The sequence below is a fragment of the Monodon monoceros genome, unplaced genomic scaffold, assembly GCF_005190385.1.
Source record: "Monodon monoceros isolate NGI ecotype Baffin Bay Population unplaced genomic scaffold, NGI_Narwhal_1 Super_Scaffold_5, whole genome shotgun sequence".
NCBI classification, from domain to species: Eukaryota; Metazoa; Chordata; class Mammalia; order Artiodactyla; family Monodontidae; genus Monodon; species Monodon monoceros.
The window spans coordinates 82,817,815-82,833,539 of record NW_021703782.1 but is presented as its reverse complement, the minus strand read 5'-3'; the positions used below and the strand labels follow the sequence as shown (position 1 = coordinate 82,833,539).

The window sequence follows — 15,725 nt, the reverse complement described above, 5'->3', positions numbered from 1 at the left end:
CCCTCTGTATGTAATGTGGGTTGTGGGGTTTTTTGTTTTTTTTCTTCCTCCAATTGCCTTAAAATGTAAAAAAAAAAAAAAAATGAGAGCAGCTTGGGCTGCTCTGAGATTCTTTTGTCTGTGATTGATGTCTTTTACAATTTTCAGAAAATTCTTGGCCTTTATCTCTTCAAATATTTCTTCTGTTCCATCATCTCTCTCTTCTGAATTTCCAAGTACAAGATGATTTGTTATCATCCCACAGTTCTTGTGTGCTCTGTTCCTTTTTTCTTTTTGCTTTTTTTTCTTTCCCTCTTTGTTAGACCTATCTTTAAGTTTGGTGATTTTATCCACGCTATGTGCTGTGGATGAGACCATTGAAATCATTGTTTATCTCTGTTGCTGTGGGTTTTTTTTAGTTTTTTTGTTTTTATTTCTAGCATTCCCATTTGATGATTTCTTTTGGTTTCCTTTTTCTTGTTGTTGCTAAAATTATCTATTTATTCATGCATGTTGTCCACCCATTTCACTAGAGCTTTGTCTTAGTTCAGATTGCTATAAAAACTATCATGCACTGTGTGACTTAAACAATAGAAACTTATTTTTCACAGTTATGAAGACTGGAAGTCCGAGATCAGGGTGCTAGTATAGCTGAGTTCTGGTGAGGACTCTCTTTCTTGTTTATAGACAGTCCTCTTGCTGTATCCTCACATGGCAGAGAGATAGCAAGTGAGCAAGCTCTGGCTTCCTCATCCTCTTATGAGAACATCAATCCCATCACAGGGGCTCCACCCTCATGACCTCATGTAAACCTCATTACCTCCCCAAAGCCCCACCTCTAAATATCATCACAATATGGATTAAGGCTTCAACATATGGATTTTTGGAGAGATACACACATTCAGTCTATAGCAAGATTTAATATTATTCACAGTTATTTTAAATTCTCTGCTTGTTCTATCTGGGTTTTCTCCAGGTCTAGTTCTGTTGATTGCTTTGTCTTTTGCCATTTTTTTTTCCTTTGCTTTCTTGTGTCTGACAATTTTTTAGTTTTTATTTTTGGCTAGGTTGTGCAGCAACTTTTGTATATAGTCCATTTTTTTCCCTCCATCAGGCCCTACGTAGCCCCAGCCAGGTTATGCTGTGACTCAATTTTGATTATAGGCCTGGTAACCAGAATGGGGACAGCTTCCAAAGGCACCTGTTGCCTTATGGGGGAAGACCTGTATATGGTCTTTATTCATGTTAGGGTGGGAGAAAGGGAGAGAGGGTAGTTCTAGCTCTTAGTGGGCAAAGGGTGGGCCTCTTCAGCAAATACAGAATGTTCAGAAACTTCTAGGGAGTGAAAATTGTTGGGGGCATCCATCAGATGTCCCCATCTCATCTTGCAGGTTTGGTCCTAAACTTGACATAACATACCTGGCTTGGTTGAACATTTGTTGGCTGTTAGCTACTTTTACCATCAAATCCTGTGCTTGAATTTCAGCTTTTTTCTTTTTTATTGAAATATAAATGACATATATCATTATATTAGTTATAGGTGGACAACATAATGATTTGATACATGTATATATTGCAAAATGATTACCACAATAAGTTAGCCAATATTCATTGCCACCGGTAGGTAAAAAATTTTTTTCTTGCAATGAAAACTTTTAAGATCTACTCTCTTAGTAACTTTCAAATATACAATACAGTATTATTAACTATAGTCACTACACTGTAAATTACATCCCCAGGACTTATTTTATTTTATTACTGAAAGTTTGTACCTTTTGACAACCTTCACCCATTTTTGCCCACCCTCTACCCCCTGCTTCTGGAAACCACCAACCTATTCTCTGTATCTATGAGTTCAGTGGGGGTTTTTTGTTTTTGTATTTTGTTTTGTATTAGATTCCACATATAAGTGAGATCATACAGTATTTGTCCTTCTCTGTCTGATTTATTTAACTTAGCATAATGCCCTCAAGGTCCATCCATGTTGTCACAAATGGCAGGATTTCCTTCATTTTTATGCCTGAATAATACTTCATTTTATATATATATATATATATATATATATATATATATACTATTTATTCATTCATTCATCAGTGGACACTTAAGTTGTTTCCATGTCTTGGGTATTATAAATAATGCTACAATGAACCTGGGGCTGTAGATATCTTTTTGAATTAGTGTTTTCATTTCTTTTGGATAAATACCCAGAAGTGGAATTGCTGAATCATAAGGAAGTTCTGTTTTTAATTTTTTGAGGAGCCTCCATATTGTTTTCCATAGTGGCTGTACCAATTTACATTCCTGTCAGTGATGCACAAGTGTTATCTTTTCTCCACATCCTCATCAACACTTGTTATTTCTTGTCTTTTTGATAATAGCTGTCCTAACAGTTGTGATTTTGATTTGCATTTCCCTGGTAATTAGTGATGTTGAGCATATTTTCATGTATGTGTTGTTCATCTGTTTGCCTTCTTTGAGAAAATATCTATTTAGATCCTCTGCCCATATTTTAATCAGATTGTTTATTTTTGCAATTGAGTTGCATCTCATAATTTTTAATTGATTGTCAGACATGGTGTATAGAACAGTAAAAATCAATATAAATATTTACATCTTGAACTAGAAATACCTCTTCTGCTGGTCTGTTAGTGGGGTCAATCTAGTCAAGAGTTGAGCTCATTTTTTTTGTTGTCATTTTTGCCATGGTTATATTCGCTATAATCACCAACTTCAAAATCTTTTGGTGTTACATTGTGTTTAGAAGGAGGTAGGTTTGCTAGAGGATTTTTCTCAATGTTCACTTTCCACCCTCAACTTTAGGCCTTTCCTGTGTGCCTGCACATTAGAAAGTGTCTCTTTCCGTGTTTTTACACACCCTAAATGGTAGACTGTTGTTGGTTGTTACTTGGTGTTCACTAGCCTGGTGGTGGGGAGGTCATGATAGTTTTCTGTTATCCTAGATGAGCCTCAGTATTTGACAAGCCCTGTGCCCCGCTGTCTGGGGGTGGAGATTTCTCAGTGATCCTGCCCTCTCCAAGTGATGAGAGACCTCTAATTATTTGAGTCCAGGATGGTTTCCTGTCCTTCTCCAGGGGTAAGGGTTTTTTTGTTTGCTTTTTGTTTTTTCCCCATTCATTTTTTCCTGCCTCCAGCAACAGTAGGTCTCCTGTGCCTTGAGAGTGACAGGACATGGTGTTCTTTCTCCAGTAGGGTGACCAACTCCTCCTGATTTTACTGGGACTGTCCCGGTTTTAGCTCTGAAAGTCCTGCATCTTGGGAAATGCTTCAGTCCCAAGAAACTGGCTCAGTTGGTCATCCTCTCTCTCAGTGGCTAAAGGATTTTATTCCTCAGGGAAAAAAGGTTCAGGTGGGGCTTTGTGCCTTTCTTGCAGTGGTGGCTGCTGCCCTCCTCCAGGACCGCCCAAGTCAGGAAACATTTTTCCAGTTTCTTGTCCTACCCCAATCTTTCTCATAACCATCTGGTGAGGTACATAAAGAAGAGCCCGTTATTGGGTGCAAACTTCTCTTGTGTCTGCAGCTTCTGGGTGTTTTCTATGTTTATGCTAGCTCACACAGCCTTTAGCAATTCACTGAAAATTTAGCTGAATTCCGATTATCTGCTTGTATGGAGGCCCCATCTTGTGCTCTGCTGCAGGTTTACCAGGTTGTTTCATCATGAAGGCACCCTTCTTTTCTTACATTTCAGGCTAGTTAGTGTCCCTGCAACCTCAGCTCTCTGACAGATTCAATATAAGTTATGATTTTCAAGATTATTCACATTTTCTTGTTATTATTGATGGAACAACACTCTTTCTAGCTGCCTACATTCTAAGCAGAAATCAGTACTTGGTTTCTTTAGAAAGAATATATATATTTCAGTTTTGAGGTATAGTGTTTTATAAATGTCATTGAGATCAAGTTGGTTGGGAGTGTTGTCCAAATCTTTGGTATCTTACTGAATTTTTAAAATCGACTTGAACTGTCATTTACTGAGAGACAGTTGCTAAAATTCTCAGCTATGATCGTGGATTTTTAAAAATTCTTTCAATTTTGCTTTATGTATTTTGAAACTCTGTTATTACAGAGTGTATATACGTTTAAAAATATATTTTCTTGATGACTTGATTTCTTTATTATTATGAAATATCCCCCTTTACCTCTAGTAATACTCTTTGTCTTGACATAAATGGCTATAAATATATATATATATATATACACTTATATATAGTCTTTTAAAAAATATATTTATTTATTTGGCTGTGTTGTGTCTCAGTTGAAGCACACAGGATCTTCGTTGTTTCATGTGGGATCTTCATTGTGGCATGCGGGGTCTTTAGTTGCAGCATGTGAACTTCTTAGTTGCAGCATGTGGGATCTAGTTCCCTGACCAGGGATCAAACCCAGGCCGCCTGCACTGGGAGTGCGGAGTCTTAGCCACTGGACCACCAGGGAAGTCCTGTATATAGTCTTGATATAAGTTGATATAAAGTTGATATACGTATAGCCCCACTAGCTTTCTTATGTTCAGTATCTGTGTTGCCTATATTTTTCCTCCCTTTTATTTTCAATCTGTCTGTGTCTTTTATCTTGGCAATACCTTTCTAAAAAAACAGCAATTTGCTTTTTCAATTATTAGTCTGACGATCTGCATCTTAAGTGCATTAAATTTTCTATGGATTTCTCTTTATTTTTCTCTATGGGTTTTTGTTATTGTTCTTGTTGCTTCGTCATAATTGAAAGTCACCACGTAGGAATGAAAATTTCTTCTCTTCTATGAGGAGCTTGTCACTTGCTAGAGTTTAATTCATTTAGATTCTTTGCATTCTTGGCAATCTAATGAGTTTAACAAAACAAAAACACTTCTGTGTACCTGAAGGGCTTGTCAGTTTCTCGTTTTGCTTAGGACTGGGTAAATCCTAACTACGAAGCTATGAGTATTTTTTTTTCCTAGGGAGCAATATGTCAGCCTCCTTGTTCTCCTGAGAGACTTTATTCTCATTCTTTTGAAAGATCATTCTATTTTTTATGCTCTTGTAGGTAAAATTTTAGATGCCAAGGCATTCTGTTTGCAGGACTCAGGGAGGGGATTAGTAGTAGAGTCACCTGTTTCTTACATAGAGACGTTCATCAAGTCCCCCTGTTTTCAACCCCACCTCTCACTCCTATTCTCCATTGTACTTGATTTTTCAAAGGCTCTAGATGGCAGATTGTGATGTTTTCCTTGGATGTGTTAATATCATTCATGCATATTTTGACTGCTGCTTCCTCAGCCTTGGATCATTATTGTTGTGAAACTTATCACCTTGCTATATATCTTCTAGAAATTTGTTGAACACTCCTAGGAATCTTGAACTTGAAGATTATATCAGGATATTTGCTAAGTAACTGGAGAGTTAGAGCTGAATCCCAAGCAGCCTGATTCCTGGTCCAGTTTACTTTTCGTTAACCTTATCGCTGCCTTATTTCATTCTCCCATACTTCTTTCTGTGTTGAGGTTTACTGAAGGCATTAGTGAAGAATCATCCAAGGAGCCACACTGTAACAAGGATTCAGCTGACAGCTACCCCTGCAAGTGCACTCATGTTGATGAGCCAGCGCATAGCTAAAGACCTAACTCCATTTCAGATAGTGCTTCTTTGGACATCACTGGAAGATGAAAAGGGAATCCTGTTTTCATTCTCAAGCCTACTCTAGGGCCAGTGAAGTTGGTGAGGTGGACCTAGAGCATGCATCTTCTCTTGGAGGTGACTATGTAGGAGTCCACCCTATGGGTCTCCTCTGGTCCCTGAAACCTGAGAAGATATTAACTAAACTGCTGAAAAGAGATGTTATGAATAACCCCTTGCAGGTCCAATTAAAACTTTATGATTCAGATGTAATGGTTACCCCACACCGCCATCACTACTCCAAAGGTCAGCCTGACTTTGGAGAGGTGGTATGTAGCACCTGGTGTCACCCGAATTCAAGTCAAAGAAAGCTGCCTTCGGGGAGCCCTCCTTCTCCCTCCAGGTGAGTGGAATTACCCTGGTTATTGTCATCTTTTTTTTTTTCCTCTTTTAAATCCCTTATCCTCCTAGAAGTTTACTTGGATGTGGATAAAATAGAGAGCATTCCTTTCCTGACTCAGAATCAGAGTTAACTTTGGGTCAGAACAAGAACGTGGTGATAACTTTATTCCAACTCAAGTTTTATCTCAGCAATTCTGGAGCCTAAGGATATAACAGTAGTTTATGGAGTCCCTGCATTATGAGATTTCCATAGCTTTGGATTTATGTGAAATTCATTCACATTGAAGCCTAGCTGTCTGAAGACCCACATCCTGATATGGAACTGTATCCCAGCTTCTTTTGGGGGTTCTGTCATGTCTGAGTTTTAATTTAGGCATAGGTCATTGCATGATTGTCACAATAAGCTGATGACATAATGGATTGAAATATTGCAAGAAATATAGATGCAAAGAAACTTTATACCCTCTAGTTCCATAAATATTGCATATTTATAGGATATTCCATAAATCAGCAGCTAATATAACATGCTCCCTAATGGCTATAAAACTTTTCAGAACATTCAGTTTCTCATAGTGATCTCAACATACCAAAAAGTGGTTCAAAACATCTATTGGTACATTTCTCAGAGTTTATTGTGGGGACTGAATGAAGCAAAGTTAATTTCCCAGAAGTAGCCCTCAGTAGGTCCAGGTTTCAGGTGTGTCTGAGGTTGCCTTATTCAGACATGTGCTTTGATTTGGGACACAGCCGTCACATCATCAGGATTATTCCCTCTCTCTCCCTGCCTTTTTTTTTTTTTTTTTTTAAATAGTCACCTTCTAGAACTGAGATGGGTTAAGGAAACCTGAAGTGTTAGAGGTGATTTCTGACAACATAGAGTGTTAGATGGTGTAAAAAGAAAAAAAGCTTCCCTTTGCAAATTCACCATGACCCATGCACCTTTTTGGGTAAATTTGAAAAATTTTTACCCCCAGTATTTAGCATATAGACTACTTTATTGTGTGTAGGGATCAGGAAGTAAGTGGCACAAACCACCTTGACGCTAATATTCAGTTAAGAGTCTGAATATTCGGCTCAGTGCTTTGCGATGACCTAGAGGGGTGGGATAGGGAGGATGGGAGGGAGGCTCAAGAGGGAGGGGATACGGGGACATATGTATGCATATGGCTGATTTGCTTTGTTGTACAACAGAAACTAACATAGTATTGTGAAGTAATTATACTCCAATAAAGATCTATTAAAAAAAAAAGAATCTGAATATTAGTTCAGGCCTTTCACCTTGGGATGATGTGCTGGTTTAGGGTGTGCTATTTGTGAACTCTCTTAGACATTGTGTGTGCTGGGTCTCCTGATTTGGGTGCTTATTCTCTTGGTGTACAGAAAAGGGTTGTGTTCTGTGGAGCCAAAAACGGTTGAGTCAGGTCTCAAAGAAGTTCTCAACAACATTTTTCCAGAATAAGAGGCTCAGTACTCTTAAGTACTGTCAATCAGAATATGCAAAAACATCCCTATTCATGTATTCAAGTGGTACTTTTAAACCAAGATGTATTCAGTATCACTTTATTTCTCCTTTTCTCAAGGTGAGAAAATATAGCAATATTTTGTTTTGACAATTCCCAGTACTCCTTTAAATCAAGTCACTCCTTTCAAATATGGATAGGATCAGGCTTTCTTAGCTAAAATCACTTATACAATAATAGTATATCCGCAATAAGGGTATGATAAGTTACTTTCAGTATGTGAGCTCTGCTTTATTTTGGAAGCAAGCTGCCTACACAGTGAGTGTAGAATGATACCCTGACCATCCGTATTCTGGTGTAAAATTTCGTCACTGTATAGTCAGATGAGTGTAACAGAGCAGTGTTAAATCAGGATTTTAGCTAACATAATCATTTCAATCCTTTTTTTTTTTAAAGCCATATACTTCTTTGAGAACCCAATTAAATCTGTGGGTGCTCTTATCAGTAAAATGCACATATAAATGTATAGTCTTGCATGTAATTTCAGGACCTTCGCTGATTTCCTGAAGCCTATTTGTGTAGGTTAAGAAGCCCTTGCCTAATTTCTTTGGCTTTCTTTACTCCAGCACTATAGATATGACTCATTAAGAGTCCTGAATTCTCTTTGGCTGTAGAGATTAAACATGTCAATGAACATGGTGTCCAGTGAAACTTCTGAATATTATGCTCCATTATATACTCAATCAGCTTTAATTCTGCCCCAGAAAAAAAGGCTGAAAATTCTATTGAAATTTTATACATTAATTCTAAAATTTGTGATGCATTTCTTCATGTTGTCATATTTGTCTTCTCACCTTCCCTTCATACTCAATTCTGTGTTTTTTTTTGTTTGGTTTTGTTTGCAGGAGAGGGCCGTTTCCCAGTGGTTATTGATTTGTTTGGTGGTATTGGTGGACTGATTGAAATCCGAGCCAGTCTCCTGGCCAGTCATGGCTTTGCTGTCTTGGCCTTGGCTTACTGTGACTATGAAGACCTCCCTTTCTAACTAGAGAAAGGAGATTTGGAATATTTTGAGGAAGATGCTAACTTTCTCCTGAGACATCCTAAGGTAAATTTGACCTTTTCAGTCAGTTTCAATCCCTATTTTTCAATAAGCATGATATTCTGTGACTTCTTTTAACTTCCAAGTATGATTCTCCCTCAGTGAACTTGAAATTCTATTACATATTTATATTATTCACATGATTTATTTTGTATCCCGTGTCTTCTGCTCAGAAAGATGAAATGCATAGTTAGCCTGTGTCTGTCATGAAATGAAAGGCATTGGCTTTGGATTCAGACAGAAATGGGTTTCATTTCTGGCTCCATCCCATCTGGTTGTGGGAATCTGGGCAAGTTATTAAGAACCCCTAATCCTCAGTTTCTTCCTCTATTAAATAATATTGTAGTGACACTACTTCATAAGGTTATTGTGAGAATTAAAAGGAATACTAGGGCTTCCCTGGTGGCGCAGTGGTTGAGAGTCCGCCTGCCGATGCAGGGGACCCAGGTTCGTGCCCCGGTCTGGGAAGATCCCACATGCCGCAGAGCAGCTGGGCCCGTGAGCCATGGCCATTGAGCCTGCGCGTCCGGAGCCTGTGCTCCTCAACGGGAGAGGCCACAACAGTGAGAGGCCCGCGTACCGCAAAAAAAAAAAAAAAAAAAAAAAGAAAGGAATACTAGAAGCCAAGTGCTTATTAGAGTAACAGGCAACACTAAATACTCAATAAATCTGATCAGTTATTATTATTATCACCTTCTCTGATAATTATTAAATCACCATACTTAACCAGGTAGATAATCTATTTCTTTGAAGAGTGGGTCAGAATTTTTAGTTACTTGACAGGTCTTAAACATAATGCTATAGTACTTTCTAATCCACGTACCTTCTTTAAATTTTAAAATGTGCTTTGCTGTTGTAAGAGGGTTGATGCATGTTAGCCCTTATTTATTGATAATTTTTTTTTCTTAATAAGGAGCAGTCTAAGTAATTAAGACTCTGTACTGCATCCTTTCTCATATAAGGATCACCAAAGTACTGTGAGAATTGCAATTGTAAGATGAGCAACAATTGCTGACAATCTACTGATGCACTGAATTTTTAAATAGCTATTTTTGATGCATATAATGGAATTGTCCTTGAACTATCAAATAGGCATTGTTATCGTTGTGCTAGCCCTCTGCTTGGCTTAGATGAGAAATTAAAATGTTATGTGATTCTGCTTTTCACTCTTTTAGCTTGGGTCACTTTGTAGGTGCTGCGTGACTTTTCTATCATTCTTTCTGCCAATATCACACAGATAGCTAGTTAGTGACTAAGCCAGGCCTGGAAACCTGATTTCTTTCCTAGGCTCTGAGTATTTCCATTAAACCTGCTTCACACTGTCTCTTCTGCAGGAGGATAGACCTCAGATACTTCAATTCCTTGAAAGTCTTATTTCTCCATCTGTTGATTTGAAGTGTCTTCTAAGGACTCTAAATTCCCCAATTGAAAATTTGGTGGCAGAAGTTGTAATAAGAGTTAGTGTTCTGCCAAAGGCCAGAAGTAAATTAGATAAAGCCTGTATATATCTGAGCCACCTTTTTTCTGTTCATCCATGTTATACTGGCTTTTACTTTATCTTCCATGGCCAAATCCATTCTGAGTTCTCATCTCTCCTTGCCATAACTGTGACTATATCTTTTAACTTGATATAGAATTTCAGAGCTTGAAAGTTTCTTTTAACCCAAAGGGCAGGGGGGTGGGTGGTTCAAGCCACTTCTCTTAATATGCAGGATGAAAAATGGAGTGTGTATATGACTCAATTTGTTTCATTTTTTTCCCCTTTACCATAAGAATTTCTCACATTTGTGTCAGCTAGATACAAGTGGTACATTCATTCATATTTTTCTAAATAGTAAGAAAAAACCCCCAAACATTACTTAATAAAATGTCTTTTTTTCCTAAGAAAATCTAGGGAATCAGTAAGGCTTTAGAAGAGATGTGACTCTCTGAAACTGTCCTTGCATGGGGCCAGTGCTCAAGGAGAATGAAAGCTTTATTTTGTACCATAAAAAAGAACATTTCGTACCATAAACAACAACAACAACAAAAACTTTAACTCCTTCTTTTCCTTTGCTCTCCTATACCAAATTGGTAACTAGGAGCTGTATATTCTGCACTCATAACTAACTTACTGTCTTGTTTCCTTTTTTTCCCTGCTGGTGCTGCTTAGCTCAGGGCACCATTATTTCTTGCCTGTACCATTGCAATAAGCTTGGCTTTTCTGCCTCCAATTTTGCAAGTCAGAGTCATAAGACTGGTTTTTCTAGAGCACAGTTATTTTACTCTCTTGCTTAGCCATCTCCTAATTTACTAGGCTTCCTAGTCAGGCTTCCTAGCATGTTAGATAAAATTTTCCATAATCTGACTTCTGCGTACTTCTGCCTTATTTTATGCCTCTCCTTAAAATCTGTCCTGATTCCCCTCTGTAGTTAGGAAAAGGGTAAAGGCTGCTTATTAGCATGTTCTTCAAAGTCATTCCCTGTCAAGCTGCTGTTTTCTTTTCCAGCCTTATTTTGCTACTTCCCGTCTGATACTCTAAACTCAAGTAATGAAGAGCTACTATGGTTACCTGAACACACTGCTCCTGAGTTTTAGCACGTGTTCCTCCCATGGTGAATACATTAGGAATGTTCTGGCTATGTTTCCAGAAAAGTCACTGAGTGTGACTTAAACAACATCAACATAAGGCATTTTATTCTCTCATGTAACAGATCTGGAGATAGGTGGTTCTAGCTTTAGTTTGAAAACTCAGTGGAGTTTCTTACTGAGGAGACTGGATTGACATTTCTGTAATTTCCTGGCCTTCTCCTCAAGGTCACAAGATGGCTGTGGCAGTTTCAGACATTAAGTCAACATGCCAGCATTATCGGCAATGTTAAATCCATAGTATTCAGTCAGTAGAACCTGACATATTCTTGAAGGAGCATTTTCCTTGGACATTAGTTACATATTCCAAAACTCTAGAACTGGGCGTGTGGGTGGGATTAGTACATGCTTTGTTCCCACTGGCCATTGAAGTTCTTTGGTTGTTTGAGATTGTAGGGTTTTGCTAAATGATGGATAGAATCAACATCTCATTTCTATTATTTTCGGGACTATTGACCTAAAACAAATAGACCTCCAGATATTTCTCTAGCAAAGATGGGTTTATTTGAGATCAGCAGAGAACTGCAATTTGGTGTCTCAACCATGGAGAGCCACATGCAAGTCCCAACACAGCAAGGGAAAGAGAGCACTTTTATGGAGGGGAAAAGGAAGTGGGCGGGGGAAGAGCTATAGTAAACAAAGACTCTATGACTTTTCATTGGCTGAATCCTTGCCAGGAAAGAAGAGGAGTATTTCTTCTTCTAGTTGGACTTTGTTGTGGGACGTGAGAGCTCCCCCTTCTAGTCTCCCAACTCTATTTAATTGAGGTTTCTAGTTTATTAATTTTTTACATTTCCCCCTTTAGATCAAGATCTTTCTTTGAAAACATCACTGATCAAGAGTCAGGTTTTCCAGTTTCAGCAGCTTTTTGTCCCTCAGTGCCAGGAAGGACCTTTCCTGGGTGTAGTGTCTCACACTGGAGGGCAAGTGCATAGATTGGAAACCAGTTGAGGTACCATGCAAGTAACAGGGAAGGACAACTATCAGGCACTTTTAATCTAAAATCCATATGTTATCAAGATCATCTAAAGCATTATGTCATCATCAAAATTTGGCAAACTTCCAATAGGCCTGGTCTGAATATCTTGGGAAAGTTGTCTCATCAGATGTCATCTGCTTCAATTCTGGGAAATCTTTACTTTCAGGTCACTAGATGATGTGCAGGTCTACTCAGGGTTTGATGCTTTCTTTAGATGTGTCACATGAATCCAAGAGTCTATTCCTTGGAGTTTGGTGCATAAGGGCCTTTCCTGTGAGGCTGAAGAGAGCTTTTATGGAAGTGTCTTTTCCAGTAGATGAAATCTCCAGGTTACAGAATGTGAATCATAAGGTCCTTGTCTCCCAAGAGTACACTGTGAAAAGATTGCTCTACCAAAACATAGTTATTTTTAATAGAAGCAATTAGGCCTTTGCAATATTGGAGTATCTCTTCTTTTATCAGTTGTGGGTCAAAAGAAGCAAGAGCTAAAACGTTGGGTGTCATTTGACTGTCACAAAGGGTGAGAGTTTATGGGTTCCAAAAAGTATGGATCTGAGATTTAGAAGGACCAATGGCAATGTTTTTGGTCAAAGTACTTAGAGGGCCTGTACCAATTTTGCTAACTGAGTCTTAATAATGCCACTGGTGTGTTTGACTAAGCCAAAGGTTTGAGGGCAGAAAGTACAGTGAAATGTGTAAAACCAGCCAAACAGCACAGACTTATCAAAGCACCTGGTCAGTAAAAGGGTTCCTTGATCACTATGAAATTGAAGAGGTACAGATAATCTTTTCCAAAAGGACTTTAGCCACAGAAGAGGCAGTAGCCTGTCTGTAAGGGAAGGCAACAGTCCATTGTGAAAACATACAGACCATGACTAAAACATATTTATATCCTTGAGGTGGAGAAAGTTGTATGAAACCCATTTGTCAGACCTCGAATGGTCTATTAGGCAGTTAAAAATGTCTGGGAGCAGTATGAACAGGCTTCCCTGGCTTGTATTTTGGACAAGTGGGACAAGTGAGGTATGCACTTTTCATGGGTTAGTTAGTGTTTCCCCAATATTGATTCATGAATGTTGTCATTTTGTCAGTAGATCTGTAGTTTAATGCATGTGCAGTGGTGAGGAGTGGGAATTTTAGAGTCTCTGGTAGGACTGGGTTGTTACTTGGTCTAAACCAGAGGTTTCTCTTTTTATCAAACCAACAATTGTTGAACTTCCAATCTTGTTTTTCCTTTTCTGAGGCCAATTTTTGGACTTCTCTAGCGAGTTTTCTTAAGTTACCACTTGGGGAAATAACTCTTTAGACCATGACAAAGGTTTGGCTGCTGCTGGTCCCTTTAAGGCCAGCCTTTTTTTGCGGAAATGATTTCTGCAAGGTGATTTCCTTAGCTTGCAGAGAGTCAGGGTTAGAATGCTCCCAAAGTATTAATAATAGCTAAGGCAGCAGGTAAAAATTTCTGAACATAGGGGCCATTTAAATTTTTATTACTGCTGGAAGTAAGGAAGCCATGTTGCTTCTACAACATTTCAAAATCATGAGTTACTCTGAAAGCATATCTGCTATCAGTATAAATATTGCCAGTTTTGTCCTTGTCTAAAGTACAAGCCCATGTAAGAGTGTATAATTCAGCCTGTTTGGCCAAAGTAGCCATAGGTAAAGATTCAGCCTCAACAACATCAAAGGAGTTGAAGTAGCTTACCCAGCACAATATTTGCCACTAGCACCTTTTAAATAAGAACCACCAGTGAACCATGAGAGGTCAGCATTACTCAAAAGATTTTCCTGTAGATCATTATGAGCAGTCAGGAGGTGATCTCTCAATGTTAAGCTGTCAAAAGGGACTTCGTCAGTGATGTAGAGAAGAGTAGCAGGGTTAAGCTTAATACAATATAGAAGAGTTATGTGAGGGGCAGTTAACAAAAGTACTTCATGAGGGTGAAGTGGCTGACTGAGAAATGTTGAGAGTGATGAGAATTCAGGAAAGCTTCTAATGCATGAAGTACAAAAAAGGTTAAAGGGGATCCCACAACGATTTTCTCAGTGTTTATTTTTTTTTTAACATCTTTATTGGAGTATAATTGCCTTACAATGGTGTGTTAGTTTCTGCTTTATAACAAAGTGAATCAGTTATACATATACATATGTTACCATATCTCTTCCCTCTTGCGTCTCCCTCCCTCCCACCCTCCCTATCCTACCCCTCTAGGTGGTCACAAACCACCTAGCTGATCTCCCTGTGCTATGCGGTTGCTTCCCACTAGCTATCTGTTTTACGTTTGGTAGTGTATATATGTCCATGCCACTCTCTCACTTTGTCACAGCTTGCCCTTCTCCCTCCGCATATCCTCAACTCCGTGCTCTAGTAGGTTTGTGTCTTTATTCCCGTCTTACCCCTAGGTTCTTCATGACCTTTTTTTTCCCTTAGATTCCACATATATGTGTTAGCATACGGTATTTGTTTTTCTCTTTCTGACTTACTTCACTCTGTATGACAGACTCTAGGTCCATCCACCTCACTACAAATAACTCAATTTCGTTTCTTTTTATGGCTGAGTAATATTCCATTGTATATATGTGACACATCTTCTTTATCCATTCATCTCTTGATGGACACTTAGATTGCTTCCATGTCCTGGCTATTGTAAATAGAGCTTCAATGCACATTGTGATACATGACTCTTTTTGAATTATGGTTTTCTCAGGGTATATGCCCAGTAGTGGGATTGCTGGGTCGTATAGTAGTTCTATTTGTAGTTTTTTAAGGAACCTCCATACTGTTCTCCATAGTGGCTGTATTGATTTACATTCCCACCAACAGTGCAAGAGGGTTCCCTTTTCTCCACACCCTCTCCAGCATTTATTGTTTCTAGATTTTTTCATGATGGCCATTCTGACCGGTGTGAGATGATATCTCATTGTAGTTTCGATTTGCATTTCTCTAATGATTAATGATGTTGAGCATTCTTTCACGTGTTTGTTGGCAATCTGTATATCTTCTTTGGAGAAATGTCTGTTTAGGTCTTCTGCCCATTTTTAGATTGAGTTGTTTGTTTTTTTGTTATTGAGCTGCATGAGCTGCTTGTAAATTTTGGAGATTAATCCTTTGTCAGTTGCTTCATTTGCAAATATTTTCTCCCATTCTGAGGGTTGTCTTTTCATCTTCTTCATGGTTTCCTTTGCTGTGCGAAAGCTTTTAAGATTCATTAGGTCCCATTTGTTTATTTTTGTTTTTCTTTCCATTTCTCTAGGAGGTGGGTCAAAAAGGATCTTGCTGTGATTTATGTCATAGAGTGTTCTACCTATGTTTTCCTCTAAGAGTTTTATAGTGTTTGGCCTTACATTTAGGTCTTTAATCCATTTTGAGTTTATTTTTGTGTATGGTGTTAGGGAGTGTTCAAATTTCATACTTTTACATGTACCTGTCTGGTTTTAGCAGCACCACTTATTGAAGAGGCTGTCTTTTCTGCACTGTATATTCTTGCCTCCTTTATCAAAGATAACAGGACCATATATGCTTCTGGGCTTTCTATCCTGTTCCATTGATCTATATTTCTGTTTTTGTG

At 38.4% G+C, this 15,725-nt stretch overlaps 1 protein-coding gene across 1 annotated transcript in view; it reads left to right on the top strand.

Moving 5' to 3' along the window:
- Window positions 1-4,912: 4,912 nt before the first annotated feature.
- Window positions 4,913-15,725, top strand: part of LOC114884469 (bile acid-CoA:amino acid N-acyltransferase-like) — a 27,867-nt gene continuing 17,054 nt past the window's right edge. Inside the window, 5 exon segments of the mRNA XM_029203466.1 lie at window positions 4,913-4,916; window positions 5,477-5,646; window positions 5,648-5,869; window positions 5,871-5,991; window positions 8,356-8,558. Coding sequence (XP_029059299.1) covers window positions 4,913-4,916; window positions 5,477-5,646; window positions 5,648-5,869; window positions 5,871-5,991; window positions 8,356-8,558 — 720 coding nt within the window.